Source organism: Manacus candei, unplaced genomic scaffold, assembly GCF_025592945.1.
Source record: "Manacus candei isolate 608988 ecotype Guabito, Panama unplaced genomic scaffold, ASM2559294v1 h1tg000027l, whole genome shotgun sequence".
Lineage (NCBI taxonomy): Eukaryota > Metazoa > Chordata > Aves > Passeriformes > Pipridae > Manacus > Manacus candei.
Genome location: NW_026138075.1, coordinates 7,211,198 through 7,225,904, shown reverse-complemented (window position 1 = coordinate 7,225,904; position 14,707 = coordinate 7,211,198). Strand labels below are relative to the sequence as shown.

Sequence of the window (14,707 nt, the reverse complement as noted above, 5' to 3'; positions counted from 1 at the left end):
GGCTTTCCAGCAAGAAACTTTACTCTAGAATCACACATCCCACCACATGCATCAGAGACCCAGCATGCAGACCTGTCTACACCCTAGCTGATAGACTGGTTTGGACCTGAAGTACAAAATCGCCCTGAGAAACCATGCATTTCTATCAGCTGTCAAATGTCTGCAGTGCTCTGCAAGACAATGTAATCAACTATAATGGCAACAAGCACTGAGAAGAGCCTCAACTCTGAGACTGCACTTGCACCCACAGGAAAACCTGTCGCCTTTAAGCATCATTGAGGGAAATGGGAAGGGCAGAGGCTGCACTATGACTTGCTTTCCCCTCTGCTCAGTATTTGGAACAATGAGCCTGCTCAAAGAAAACAACTTTGATGAACTGCTGAGCAGGCACTATCTCATACCCCATGCCAGTTGCTCCTTCATATGATCAGAGGTACCAGAAGGCCCTGTGTTCATTTAGCAGCTGGATCTTTCCTAAAGCTCAGAAAGGCCCAGGATTGCAAGGGTCACTTGACACAAACAGGAGAAGACTCCCTGCTATGGCTCAGAAATTGTTCACCTGAAGCCTCTGTGATTTTGCTTGCCCTCTGGCTGAACTGAGGGCAGTGTAAGTAGCCCAATTCTCTCCCCAAGACCATCTGATCATCTCTTGATCCAGAATTCTGGTTTCTAACCAGGTGGCACCCCTGCCTACCCAGACTGTAGTTTAGGAAAATGAGGAAGTGAAGCTCCCTCATCGCATGTGCAAAATTAGCATGTGCAAAATATGTCAGGCTGTGGGATCACCATCACTGCCCCATGTGCCTCCTCAATGGCTTACCAGAGATCTTGCCTGAGCACCTGCTGAAGCTCTCGCTTCTTCTACAGGCGTATGGATGGAAAGGAGGAGATCCAATGAGGAGATCTGGTTTTTTGCTTCAGAACAGGGAAGAACATTATTTGCTCTCTGCACTTAGTTTCTACTATCTATACTATCATACTCACTGTGGGTACTTTTTTCTCTTTTAATAAATAAATCTGTAGAGACATTTTTGCCCTTCCCAAAGGTAAATATTTTCTGTTCTTGAATGTGTGTTGCTTGTGTAAGAAACTCCAGAAGTTTCAGATGTCATTGGCATCACCCATGAGGTCTCGTGAGAGCTTTTGTCTGTGTTGTAGTATATAGCAATGAGAAGTTGTGTCTTATGCAAAGGGGCCTTTTTTCTTCTTCTTCATTTATTTCAGTTGTTCTGTTCCTGCACTGCCTACCTTTTTATCAGAGCTCATTTCTGTATGAATGTGATCTGGATGATCTACAGTCAGCCATCTCCCAAACATTTGCTGTAGATATTGACAAGTACTTGGCAACATATTCAAAGTTGAAAGTTATGAAAATAAACTATAGGCTAAGCTTTGTGAAGGTTTTCATTAAGGTCTTCACAGAGAATTTCAACAGCTAGATTAATGTTTTTCACACCCCCAGTTTCAGAGTCCACTTTCAACTGGAACAGTGAGGGGTTTTCAGTAGTACTGAAATGGAGACAGAAATGCTTTGAAGTAATGAAAAGCTTTTATTTATCCTCACTCTATGATAGCAGTATAAGAATTAATAAGACAAAAAAAAACAGTAGAGGTATGAGGTCTTTAAAAAATAAGCCTTTATACAATCACCTAACCACTGCAAGCATATATGTAGTTAAAAGTCAGAGGGCCCTTTATTTGTTTGGTTGATCAGTTCATTCGGGCCAGTTCTCCCTATAATACTGAAGCACAAATGGTGTTGCATTTTTACAAATCAGCTGAGAACCATGAAATATTAAAAAAGCACAGCAGGGCAGGAATGTCCCACAGTGTCCATTAAAACTACAGGGAAAAACATATCCTCCCTCCAAAAAACAAACAGCTCCAAACCCATCTTATCATCTGCAGAGTTTCTTATTTAATTTGGATATATTATACCTTGACACCAGCTTTCTAGAATGCTTTCTTACATGATTATTACATATGTGAATAGAATTTTTTTCCCACTAAGACCCCTCAGTACGAAAAGATAGAGGAGAAATTCCTATGCTTCTTATGAAGTTGGAATGCATAAGATGTGCAAAAAAACACCCAACTACTGAAATTGGTGGTGTCTGTATGAGATAAATCTGCCTGTAATTGCTAGAGGCATATGTGTGTGCGTGTGTGTGTGTGTGTGTGTGTGTGTGTGTGTGTGTGTGTGTGTGTGTGTGTGTGTGTGTGTGTGTATTCCTGAAGCTCAGTCAGTATCCCTCCTGACTTGTTCTCTTGCTTCCTATCTGGTAGGAGGGAAACCATTTCACTCCACCACAAATTGCATCTTCCAATATCGCCTGTATCTGCTGTATTTTGAAGTGGGATATGAGGGAATAATTAATGTTTACAAAACAACCTGAGAACCATAGATTCAGATTTGAGAACCAGTATTGTATTACAGGGACAATGGAATGTTTGGTTTTGTTTTATTATGAGATCAGTCGCAGAAATGCCAGGGACATTGTGAGACTTTTGACAAAAGAGAAATTACCACGGCATAATGAGTCTAATGTCTTGTTTCTTTTTTCTCCTTCTCTCCTGCCTGCATCCCTATCTGTATACAAAGGGGCTAACGCATCTGCTCCCGACCAGCTGAGCCTAGCACTAGCCTGGAACAGAGTAGACATCGCTCGCAGTCAGATCTTTATTTACGGGCAACAGTGGCCGGTACAGTATATACATATATACAGCATCTTCTACTGGAAACGCTCTAAACCCTGCGCTACAGTAAATCCATTCTGTTGGCAGTGGTGATTTTAATACAATTTAAAATACAGCCAAACACGCGGTTCCCATTCACAGCTGCTGAAGGCAGGCGCAGTTACAGAGACGTTAATGTGTTTTTTCTTGTCCAAGGAAATGGTGACATCTAGCGACACCTTAACAGTGGGAAACCATATCTTTGAAAAAAACGCAAAGTACCAGATTTATACCGCCAAGCAATGATTCTACAAGTGAGAAAAACTGATGTCTGTGTACAGCCATGCTTCAGTGCTAGGCTATAAATTAAAGGAAAAGCAAAACATTGCTTTTCCACCAATATGCTTCTATATGCAAATACTGAATTCTAGTATGATTTGATGGCAAAAATAGGCTGCATAAATGTTGGAGGTCAGTTCGGTCACAGGAGCTGATCAGCAGTGCCACCACAGATGGGCTGTGCCCCAGACCTCATGTGGTGTTAATTCTGTGCCCATTGCTGCTCTGCATCAATCTACCTACCTCACATCTGTGCTCCAGTGGCAGGGTCCCTGGCCAACACCATTCCCGGGGAAGACAGGGGAAGAGTTTCTCTGCAGGAGTCATAGGGCTGTAAATAAATACTCCTCTGCGTGGGGCACAGTAGTAGTCAACTCCTAAACTGTGCTGCAGTTTTTACAGTGGTAGAAGTCATCCAAAAAAAAAAAAACAGAAGGAGTCTATTTCTACCTTTATCTCCTTTATCAGAATATTCACTACTGTAGCACTTATTTCATCATAGTCATTAAAATTTCATATGTTATCGTTACATGAGCATTTACAACTCCCCGTGGAAAAATTATAACAATAGGAAAAGCTTCTGTTTAAATATCATTGCTTTAAATGTAGCTTCTGAAAGTTGCTGCCCCTTAAAACTAGTTTCAAAAATCCTTGATTTTCAGTTATGGAGTGAATAGAACTATATATCTTGTCTTCCATATTGGACATAAGTATGCATCAAAACATAGGAGGGATTTTAATGGTACTAAACTACCCTTACTGTTATCTCTTCATCACCACATTACAGCAAAAATTTGCATAAATGCAGCAAGCTGCAATCATTTTGCAAGCTAAAAGCTGGAAGTGTGAGATAATTTCTCATCATTCTGACACCTTCTGACCTACAAGAAATAAAAAGAAGAGGTTTTTTGTAAGAAGACCTCTTGCATTTGGCCCTTCAAAGAAATGCAAATTATGAAGCTATTTCCATTTCCTGAGTGTCCAAGTTTCCCTGAGTTTTCACACCACAAACAGAGGAAAACATTAGTAAAGACAGAATTAAAGGGTGTGTATGTACACATAACAAATATATCCAATATAAACAAAATGTTTGACAGGAAAACAAGAAATAAAGATAATAATGAGACAGTGCATAGGGTGGAGGTGTGGTCACCAGTTTTCTGAGCTCCAGTTCCTTGATCCTAATCTGGTTTTCCTAAAGTATTTTCATCTTAGCACTCTGACATTCGTTTTTGAAGTGCAGCCCTGAGCCAGGGAAACCCTTATAGACTAAAACTGTGGTTATCCCATTTTAAGTGGGATAACAAAGTGTAACAAAGTGTAACAAAGCAACCCTCAGAATTTTGTCAGTGTTCCTTGCTTGTGCCAGGGTGACTGAACCAGCTGGATATAGGCCTGCTGTGCTGAGGAACTGCTTCAGTTAATCACTTGCTTTGCAGGTGGGCTCCCTTGAGCAAGCAATGCTGGATGCACTGGTGTTGGACAGAGTGGATTTTGTGAAATTACTCATAGAAAATGGAGTAAGCATGCATCGTTTTCTCACCATCTCCCGGCTAGAGGAACTGTACAATACGGTAGGGCCAACCTAAGGCAAATTTTCTCTCTCTATGTTCATTGTTCTAGCTCCCACTTGTTTTATAATGACATGATGATGCACAAGGCAAAAATTTTCCATAAGTTCCCATTATTACTTAGCTTTGTCTCTCAAATAATGTAACAAGCCCACTTAATCTGCTGTACAGATTTTGTAGGGCATAGATTAAACCCTACACAGTACCAGTTGATTTCCTGCCATTGTAATTCCAGTAGGACAGATCTGAGATTTAGGCAGGTGTCACTGGCTGCAAGATTGTAACTGGCAAGTTAGGACTTACTCAGCGATGTATGTGACTCCTGACGTTATGGTTTCAGAAAAATCTGTTCAGATATTATCTGAAAAATGGTAACTACTGAAGAGACAATAATGTTTGCAGATGATTTAGATTCACTCAGAGTGGGAAAATCTGAAGCAGCGTAAGGAAAGTCTCATCATGCTTAGGCATGGGGTTACATAAAATTAAGTGTCGACAGATGCAGAGCAATGCATATATGGAAACATCAGTTCTGCACTTAAGCAGTGGTCTCATCCAGCATCAGCTACAAGAAGATGTCTCACAAAAGTCTCTTAAAATATCATCAACAGTCAAAACCAAAGCAGAAAATAAAGTAAGATATAAGATATAATAATAAGATATAATTTTGCAATGTCAGGTGGAGTCAAAAGAAGATTGGACAATTTCGCAGACTGTCCGTGCACTTAGTGGCTTTCAGATGAGACAGCCTAGATGCAATGTCAGGCTCAGGATCTCTGTGAACCACCGACAGTGGGAGTAGAGGTCCTGAGTGCGGGAAGGCTGACACTAGAGCAGCTGTTTTCCTTCCATTCTTTCCCAGAGGTTATGCATGTTGTGTTGTGCTCCTGCTTTGTCTAAACCAGGAGCCTAATCTGGTATATAGGGCCTTAATTTTCATCCAGTATGGCAATATTGGGGGTTTCTTATGGAAGGGTTTTGTACAAAAGAGAATTCAGATGAAATTGAATCTTGTGACTGATTTTTTTTTTTTTAATTGATAACACTGTACAAGTGAAGTGTTCTCAGCTCCCTGATTTCTAAACTACTAAGGTGAGAAAGATTTACATTTATATTTACATTTTTTGGGTCTTTGGACAATGCAAAATTTTTTTTTTTTTCCCTCATTTGTTCTTTGCAGAGACATGGACCATCCAACACTCTACATCATCTAGTCAGGGACGTCAAAAAGGTAAGAGTCGAATGGACGGTAGGTTGAAAATAATGTTATTATTGCTTTTCTGTAGCTAGATCCTATCTCTGCTTTGCATGAGCTTTCAGTCAGAGCCTTCTCCTTTCCCTGCCAGTAGAGAATGTCCTGTTTGTATGCTCCAAATATGAACTTTTTGCATACAAGGCACAATTAGCAAGTTGTCTTGCTTTCTCTGTGGTTTTAGATGCCTGAGTAATAGTGCTTCTGTTAGCATAATTGTAGGCTCTTACATATGTGTGGATTTATGCTGTTATTTCTATTTGTCCATACCTGCAACTGTTGTGAAAGCTAGTTTTTGTGTTGTTGGTTTACTTCCAAGTCTGTAAAATAGTCCTTATCCCTGTGCCGGATTCTGCTTTGTTGAAACAGTTTCTCATTCTCTATTGTGTGGTACACTGTAGACATCTTCCTCAGCAGAAATATAAAAAAGGAGTAGTGCAACTTTCCCCTGCTCCTTATAATGTTAATTTCAATCAGCTTGAATTACAAAGATCCATTAGAAGGGCAGGACAGAAACACTGAAAGGGATAGTGGCAGGAAGGAGATATCAAATACCTTTACCAATGTGTTCAGGATTAAAAGTGTTACAGCATCAGTAAGGAATGAAAATCCATTATCCTTTAAATATATGGATCAAGCAAGGAGATTGAGTCTGCAACTGACCTCATCAGCTTGAATATTCTCCCAAAGCATGGGCAGATTACAGCCTTGCACATTATGTAAGTAGGACCTCAAGGGTAGCATACTTGAGAAGGAATATTTCTGTACATGGGACTAGACAGAAGACTGAAAAAGGAAAGGATATTTTTTCTAAGAGCACAGGTTTTAGTGGTTTCTTCTGTCAGTGACAGCTGAAGAACGGAAGTCAAGTAGGGGAGGAGAGTGACAGTGTGTCCTATAGCACCTTTCCATTAAATAATTCTACAGAATAATCAGTAGCTATGTTTAGGGAGGTTATGGTGGTTTTCTTTGGTCAGTGTGTTATGTGGCATCTTCATTGTCCAATGATATATAGTATATTAAGTGACTTCTGAAAAGCATGAAACGCCTACAAAGAAACTGAAAGTGATCTTATGCACAAATCCTCTTGGATGGAGCAGAGTAAAAGTGGAATGCATTTAGACTAAATGCTGCTCTTGAAGCCCAAGTTGCCAGAATATTTTTTTTTACTAACTATGCAGTTATTCATATACCTATAAGAGTTTGAAAGAAGCCTCTTATACTTTAAAATATATACTTTTCCAAACTCCTTCTCTCCCCTAGAATCACCTTTCCAAGTCCTTCTTCAAAGGCATAGTGATTTGTGTGTTGAGTAACTAAACAATATCAATCTCTTTTTCCTGAGTCCCTAAAAAATATGTATTTTCAAGGGGGGGAAAAAAATCATCAAAAAAAAATAAAAGTAGGCAAAGACAATTGGTACTCACAGCCATATATTGACAAACATTAAATAAACTTTCACTATATTCAAAGACATTATTTTTTCCACAGTGACTACTAAGTGTTAGGTCATGGTCTTCTTTCCGTAAATTCATCTTTCTTTCCTCTGTCCATAGCTAAAATCTTCAGTAATTCCCACTACATGAAGTCAGCGTGTGCTCTCATAAACATAGTCAAGAGCTTTAAAAACAGACAGCCTGGTGCAGCTCTTCAGCACCTTTATCAGAAAACTGCTCCACTGGGGCTGTATTTTTCATTTTGTCAGTGATGAGGAACAACCATCCTTCACAGGGAGAAGTGACAGCTTACCACAGCCCTGCCAATGAGCAGATCCCTTACCAGGCAACCAAGCCATAAATCGGTCAGCACATCAGACAACAGTTTAAATGAAAACACCTCCTTGGAAATAACTTCTTAATGGATACATCACTATTTGACAGTTAAATGGCCCACCACACATGAGAGACAGACCACACTGCTGATGCTAGTTTTTTGAGCTTGTGTATATTTTGATGACAGACACCTAACCTCTCACCTAACCTCTTCGATTTAATTACAGCATCACAAAATGTAAATACAAAAATAAGTAATATGTCACCTTGAGACAACACTTAAAGTATATGAAATACACTATGCTTTTATGCATATGTCTCAGTTTTAAAACCTGCACTATGTGATGCAGGTATGTATGCTAATGCAATGTATTATTTTCATTTGCATTTTTGTGGATTCTCACAATAGAAAATGTGTTTAAAATCATAGAAGCAGTATTTAATTTACTGCAATTGTACAATATAACTGTATAAATAAGTAGGAAGGGTTTGTTTGGGGTTTGTTTTGTTTTGTTTGAAAGACTACTTTACCTGCTTAATAAATCAAATAATTAGAACAACATAAGTCACATTACCACATCCTGTTTGTGGCAACTTACAGACACACATGTGCACTCACACACGCACACACACATATGTGTGTGCACAAATATAATACAACAATTTATTTTCCCCTTGTGTTTCCAAATATTGCTGTGAGGACTGTTAGCTCGGGCAGCATATTGTAAAAGCCTGGATTGAGAGTCTTAAAGAATTTACAGTAATCAAAACCTGTAAATTCTGCATGTATTAACAAGACAAAATACATCATAATGACTCTAATTTAGACAACAGTGCTCATATCACCTTTCACAATTCCATAAATACATATAGGGACAAATTTGCCTGCATCTTTCTCATCATGGCCTTTTTGATGTCCCCTGTCAAGTGTCCAGAATTTCACATACAGCATTGGTTCCCTTCCACAGACCGTACATGCCAATGCACCCATGCTAAGCAGAAAGAATCAGGCAGTGGCTGTAGTGGACACCCTATCTGTAAGTGGAGGTTGCCCTCTACATTTTTGGTTGGTTTTTTTAATCCTTCCCTGCCTCAGCTAGCTGATGAAGATCAGTGGAAATTATCAGATGGATTTTCTTTCTTTTGTCCAAAAATTTTATATAATCAATATACCTCAATTCCACTTTGGGGTTATTTATATTTCCAGAAGTTTTTTGTTTTGAACTGCCACCATATGTCTACATTTCCAGAGAACAAACTAGCAATATACAGAATTTTGAAAGTATTATTTTTCCTCAGCGTGGAAAATCAGAGGCTTGGTACTTGCTGACACAGAAATGCACCTGAAGTGAAAAGAATACTGTAACTGACTAGCTACAGTAAAAAGCTGAAGTTTCTTCAGGAAAAGAATAATGCATTAACACTGAAGAGCTTGTTCCAACATTAAAAAATTAGTTGATTATTAGCCAGGACACCTATCATACCCAATGATCAAACTTTCTCCTCTGTCATTCCTGACAACCTCGGTTATACTAGAATTAGCTCATCCAAATTTTGCTGTTCTTGGAGTGGTTGCAACCCTGTGCTTCAATCACAAACATCCTCAGCACTGCCAGGATGGTTTGAGCTGTCTGCTAATAGAGCAAATGCTTTGGCACTTGCATAACCCCTCTTCACAAGGATGATCCGGTTGTCTTTACTAGGGCTTCTCACCTCGGAAAAGTAACTATGTTAGCAAGGAGACATACATGTGTCTATGTTTACAACATATGTATTTCTGCTGTGAATTGGAGAGTTTCCTTTAGTGAAGTGTTTCAGTATTATCTGGGAGGTTTAGATGCATTTTTTATCAAAGTTACAATACTGGAACTTTTTAATCTAAATTCTTCTATGAAAATTTAGGAAACAGAGCTACATCAAGAAACTTGTGCTTTGTAACACATGTAGCACCCTGATGCCTGTTGTGCTTTCTTAATTGCTCAAATATTTTTTGCCACTTAATAATATGAAAGCTTTCAGTTTTACTGGAGAAATGAAGACAGAAGGAGTCTGTTGAGCCACAACCCTGTCTTGGAGCTACAACTCCCATTTCTGCCATTACCTTCATTCTTGTTTTGTTAAAACTGTCATTTTACACATTCTGGAGAGAAAAGAACACTTTGGAGAAAAAACAAACAAACTTACCAGGATTTATTTTTTTTAAACTGAATTTTTACATTTATTTTTCATTTAAATTTTAGATGTTATTTTTCTTTAAATGGTTCATTATAAAAATTTCTTTGTCCAAATTAGCTAAGCTAATATGCATTCCTGCAAAGCATAGTAATTCCCCCACCCATCAAATTAGACAAGATTAGGAAAATTGCAAAAGGATATTCTAAGAGACATTACTTAAAAATGGTTAACAGCTCAATTTTTGGCACTAGATTTGCTTGATTTTCTGAATCTTGGAATCCCAGCTGATTGCTAGGCATAGTACACCACAGCACCACCTCCCTCTCTCCTTCCTCAGCCTTTTCAGCATGCCAGTTGTACTGTGGCAGCAGGGCAGGAAGTAAGAATCACACTTCCTGGCTGAAGTAGAAGAGGAAGGAGGATCTTTGCATCCATTTTCTCTCTTCTGCAGAACCAGTTGCCATCTGCTCTCCATTAGTGTTTCTCTGCTCTGAATCTAATAAGCACATCTGCAGAGAAGCCAAGCAGATATCTCCAGACACGCAGATATTTCCAGCAAGACATGACAGTCATAAAATTGCTCCATGCGAATTACTAACCTTCTAATGAACACATAAAAAGAGCTACAGGCTCACTGTAATCTGTGCTGTATATCATTATAGAAAATTAGATTACTTTATTACAGTGCACTGAAAAATTTTGAAGCTAACTATTACAGTTTTCTGGTCCTTCTGCAGTGTTGACTATATGAGATAATTTTTTTTTATTAGAGTAATATTCTCCTTTTCCAAGGCTACCACTCACAATACAAGGAAGAATAATTTGCCTCTCTTTCCACCTTTGTTTTTTAGTCCCATCTTTTGCACGAGGACATAGAGAACAGAGAGGGTTTTGTAAATCTGCAAGGTTCTTAGTGAGATCTCTAGATCCAGGTGAGCTGTTTACAATTTGCTGAATCACACCTTCTTTTCTGGTAGACAGCTGCTCACTGAACTGTCCAATCAACTCTGAATCAGTGAGTTCGAGAAGGCGACAAACTTTCATTTGTGTCCATTTCCTTTCTGTTAGTTCCATGGGAAGGAGGAGAAGAGCAGGTGTGCCCATGCTGGGATTTTGTTCCTCTGTTGCCAGAGACCCCCAAGAGACTTCAACAGCACATCATGAATGCAGTTCAGCCTGAAATTGTTTTAGCCTACCAGATGTCCCACTGGGCTTACTGCAGCTGGAGAATAGCAATGCCTCATTAACTCAAAGACAAAGTCAGAAAAAGACAATCTGTTGCTGAAATCTTTGTAGTTTTGCAAGCCATAAGTACTGGAGAATTCATAAACTTAATGGTGCCATTTTCAGGCTTAACAGTGAAGAGAAGGAAGATATCTGCAAGGGAGTTCACATAGTGAGGGCAGTGAGATGTGGACGTACTCATTCTTTTTCCTTTCAAAATAAAAGGTACATGCTGGAGACATCATATATGCATTTTAGCAAAGGAGAATAAAGACAAATAAATGGAAGGGCAATTATGTAGGCATCTTCTCCAGGATCCTGCTAATGACCCTTGCCACAAACACAGTTCATCTCTTGGGAGACAATCTCCATGGCTCTGCTGGAAGTTAGGTAGTAAGACTGTATGTTTTGAGGGGCTTTCAATAAAATATATCAGGAGCTCAAGTAGGAGCAATCTAGGAAAATTGCTAGGACTGTAGTTTTCTTCATAAACAAACCGCAAAACAATTAGTCGCAGTTTTATTGCGACTTTCATACATACAGGTGCTTTCCTCATTCTTGGTCAGGAGTTTAAGCTAGGATAGGTGCTCTTTGAACATCACTCCCAGAATGAATGCTGATAGACTCTGATTGCATCTAGCAACTAGATAATAATAATAATAGCTCATGCACTGTTTAAGTATCCTAGAGATGGTAACACCACTCTTGCCTCCTGCCCTTCTTTTCCTGGAACACAGGAAGGAAACACTACAGAATGAGAAGATCACACGCAGGAGCTGGTTCCGTGTGACCAAAAGATGTCCCTTTACCATGACTTTTCTGTTCTGATGAGGCAGTCCAATGAGATGCCAGAAGAGATATGAGATGCCAGGATGATTGTGGGTGACAGATGATGCAGAAAAGGTGCTATCTTGCAGAAGTAGAGTCCAGCAACTGTGCCTGACCTTGCGAGTGTGTCAATCCTCATGCTTTTTGTTCTGCAGTCATGTTCCTTGTTTCCCCAGCTGAAGAGTATGAGTACTGTGTATTGTTATCTTCTGTTACTTACAACAAGTTCTTCACCTTCTTATTTAACTTATGTCTTCTTTCCAAGCGAGAATATCCAGGTTTCGGTTGGATCTATTTTCAGGTGAATTAATTAACCAGCATAACATTCCTGCTTTTAACTATTTAATTTTACTTTTTTTATTCTAACATCATTATAAAGTACATTTAAAAATTCCAGTAACAAGCATTTCTTCTTCCCCCACCATCCTTTTTTTTTATTGCAGGGAAACTTACCTCCTGATTATCGGATAAGTTTGATTGATATTGGTTTGGTGATAGAGTACCTGATGGGAGGAGCATATCGCTGCAATTACACACGAAAGCGTTTCAGAACATTGTATCACAATTTATTTGGTCCCAAGAGGGTAAGAAACAAGCTATTTGCCATCTGCATGACTGTACCCACAGCAGGGATTACCACAACTTCTTATATGGTTCCAGATAGAGTGGATCCACATGCACACACTATGCAGTCTACAGATTCATTTCCATTATGTAGATAGCAGTTATCTCACCATAATGCATCACAAGACAGGCACTGATACAAACTATGGTTTTTATTAATTTAATGAAAAAATTATTGGGCTCTGCTGCCCTGGTGAGACCAGCATATAAAACTCTCTCCTCTGACTCTAAAATCTGTAATTATGACTATTAACAGCTTTTAAAAGACAAGGTTTTTGACCTGCACAAATAATAGTACAGGACATCTGAGTTAGACTTGAAAAACTTGTGCATTGTTATATGCATCTCCTATCTCATGGCTCATCTTCTAATGTAGCATGAAGGTCTCAGGGCAAAGGAACCCCTAACTCAAAACTGGTTTTATTGGTTGGATAGTCAGGGGGTTCATGGCCAAGCCACTGTTCAGTATTTTTGTGGGTTTTGTGTTCAATAGATTACAACACTGTGAATCAAAAGTAAGGTTACTGCCTCTCCAGAGCACAAAAGCTGTTTATTGCCACTGATGCAATCCAGCATGAACAAAAATCTGCTCAACTTCTCCCAGTAAGATTTGTAGTTCCTTTGTGTATTTTTACCTCACATTTTAATTTTCTGTCTCAGTTCAGATTTTAGCAATACACACCATTGGATGTAGAAGTGTCTATAAATAGCAACAGCTCTGTGAAATCCATCTGAAGTGGGTTTATTTGTTTCCATACACTTATATTTTTCACATTTGAAAGAAAAGACAGTAACTGTAGCTGCTGGAAGAGACTTCTTTCCCATAATCACTCCATCAAGAAAAGCATTTGGGTAGTGATTCCACAAATACTGAACCAACACACAGAGCAGCTCCACAACAGTCAGTAAGAGTATGCCAGGGCAATAGCCAAAACACTGATATACTCCACAGAAATCCCTTCGTGCCTTATCAATAATTCATCTCTCTTTCCCACTAGAGCAGCCCCTAGCCAGATGCAATTTCTACCTGAATCCAAGTGTATGTCTTGTGTTGTATTTTTGGTGAAATAGGGTCGAACTTAAGCTTGATATAACTATATATTCAATTATTTGATTGTTATATTTATGTATATTATATTACATTGCAGTGTATTACATATATATTATATTCTGTATTCTACATCACATTATACATGTATGTACATATATGTGCACAAAGAGCTGTAATTTTTTATTACTATTCTGGGAGAAATAACATTTTTCCAACTTTTTTTGTACAGCCAAAAGCCCTGAAACTGTTGGGAATGGAGGTAGGCAGCCTGTGATAAATCTTAATATCTTTTCCTTCTTTGACAAATATATGCTATATCCAGAAAATGTTTAAATTCACTGTAATGAAGGCATGAATTGTATTTTTCACCCAGATAACTAGTTTACACAGGAGCCAGATTAGGAAACATTTCTTAATAAAAGTCAAGCAGATAGACAAGGGAAAAGAGGGCTCTGCCCCCTCTAGGGATCTTTTTTTTTTTCATGAGGATTAAACAAAATATTTCAGTCTGTCAGGCCAAGCAGAATTTCAGTGAGATATCTATATACTGTCAAAACATGTTCAGAGAAATTAAATACTTGCAGAGAATGATGCAGAAATCTTTGTATAGGCCAAAGTTCTCTCAGTTTTATTGGCACTATTTGGCTACCCCAATGCTTCAAGGAGATAGTAGTGTTTTCAGAATAGGTCCACTCATCTGATAAAAGCAACATACTAAAATGAGAAAGAAACTAAAGGTGATAGAAACAATAAAGAGATGGAGAAAGAAGGAATGAATGTGCAGAATAGGCGTGCAGAAGGGAGATTGCTGTCTTTGTAAGAGGATAAAGGGGAAGAACAAAAGAATAAGCATGGAGGGTATCTTCAGCAGACCAGAACATTCTCTGGATATATACTTTCTGGAGGTGGAATGAGGCAGATGGATTACAGCAGATGTTATACTTGGAGTGAACTCTTAACTTTTATTTTAATGGTGGCTTTTCCAAAATCATTCTTAATATTGTGTGATTGTGTTCTGTGTTATTAGGGAGAAGGAACAATTCAGAGTGACAATTCAAGGCTCTTATCCCTGTGTTTAGATAATGGGTTACTGACTTTTTAATTACAGTGCATACAACAATACTTTTTTTATCATTTTCCTATGTTAAATATTTTGTCCAAAAAAAAATGAAGGGGATGGTCTGCAGAAAATGCA

At 38.6% G+C, this 14,707-nt stretch overlaps 1 protein-coding gene across 4 annotated transcripts in view; it reads left to right on the top strand.

The window, feature by feature from the left end:
* TRPM3 (transient receptor potential cation channel subfamily M member 3) overlaps window positions 1–14,707 on the top strand; it is a 406,696-nt gene that overhangs the window by 344,279 nt on the left and 47,710 nt on the right. For 3 of the 4 annotated variants that reach the window (XM_051789305.1, XM_051789307.1, XM_051789303.1), the window contains exons 10-14: window positions 2,603–2,703; window positions 4,455–4,589; window positions 5,767–5,817; window positions 12,281–12,421; window positions 13,742–13,771. In XM_051789305.1, coding sequence (XP_051645265.1) covers window positions 2,603–2,703; window positions 4,455–4,589; window positions 5,767–5,817; window positions 12,281–12,421; window positions 13,742–13,771 — 458 coding nt within the window. The remainder of the gene's footprint in view (window positions 1–2,602; window positions 2,704–4,454; window positions 4,590–5,766; window positions 5,818–12,280; window positions 12,422–13,741; window positions 13,772–14,707) is intronic. The other variant, XM_051789304.1, reaches the window with a different exon arrangement.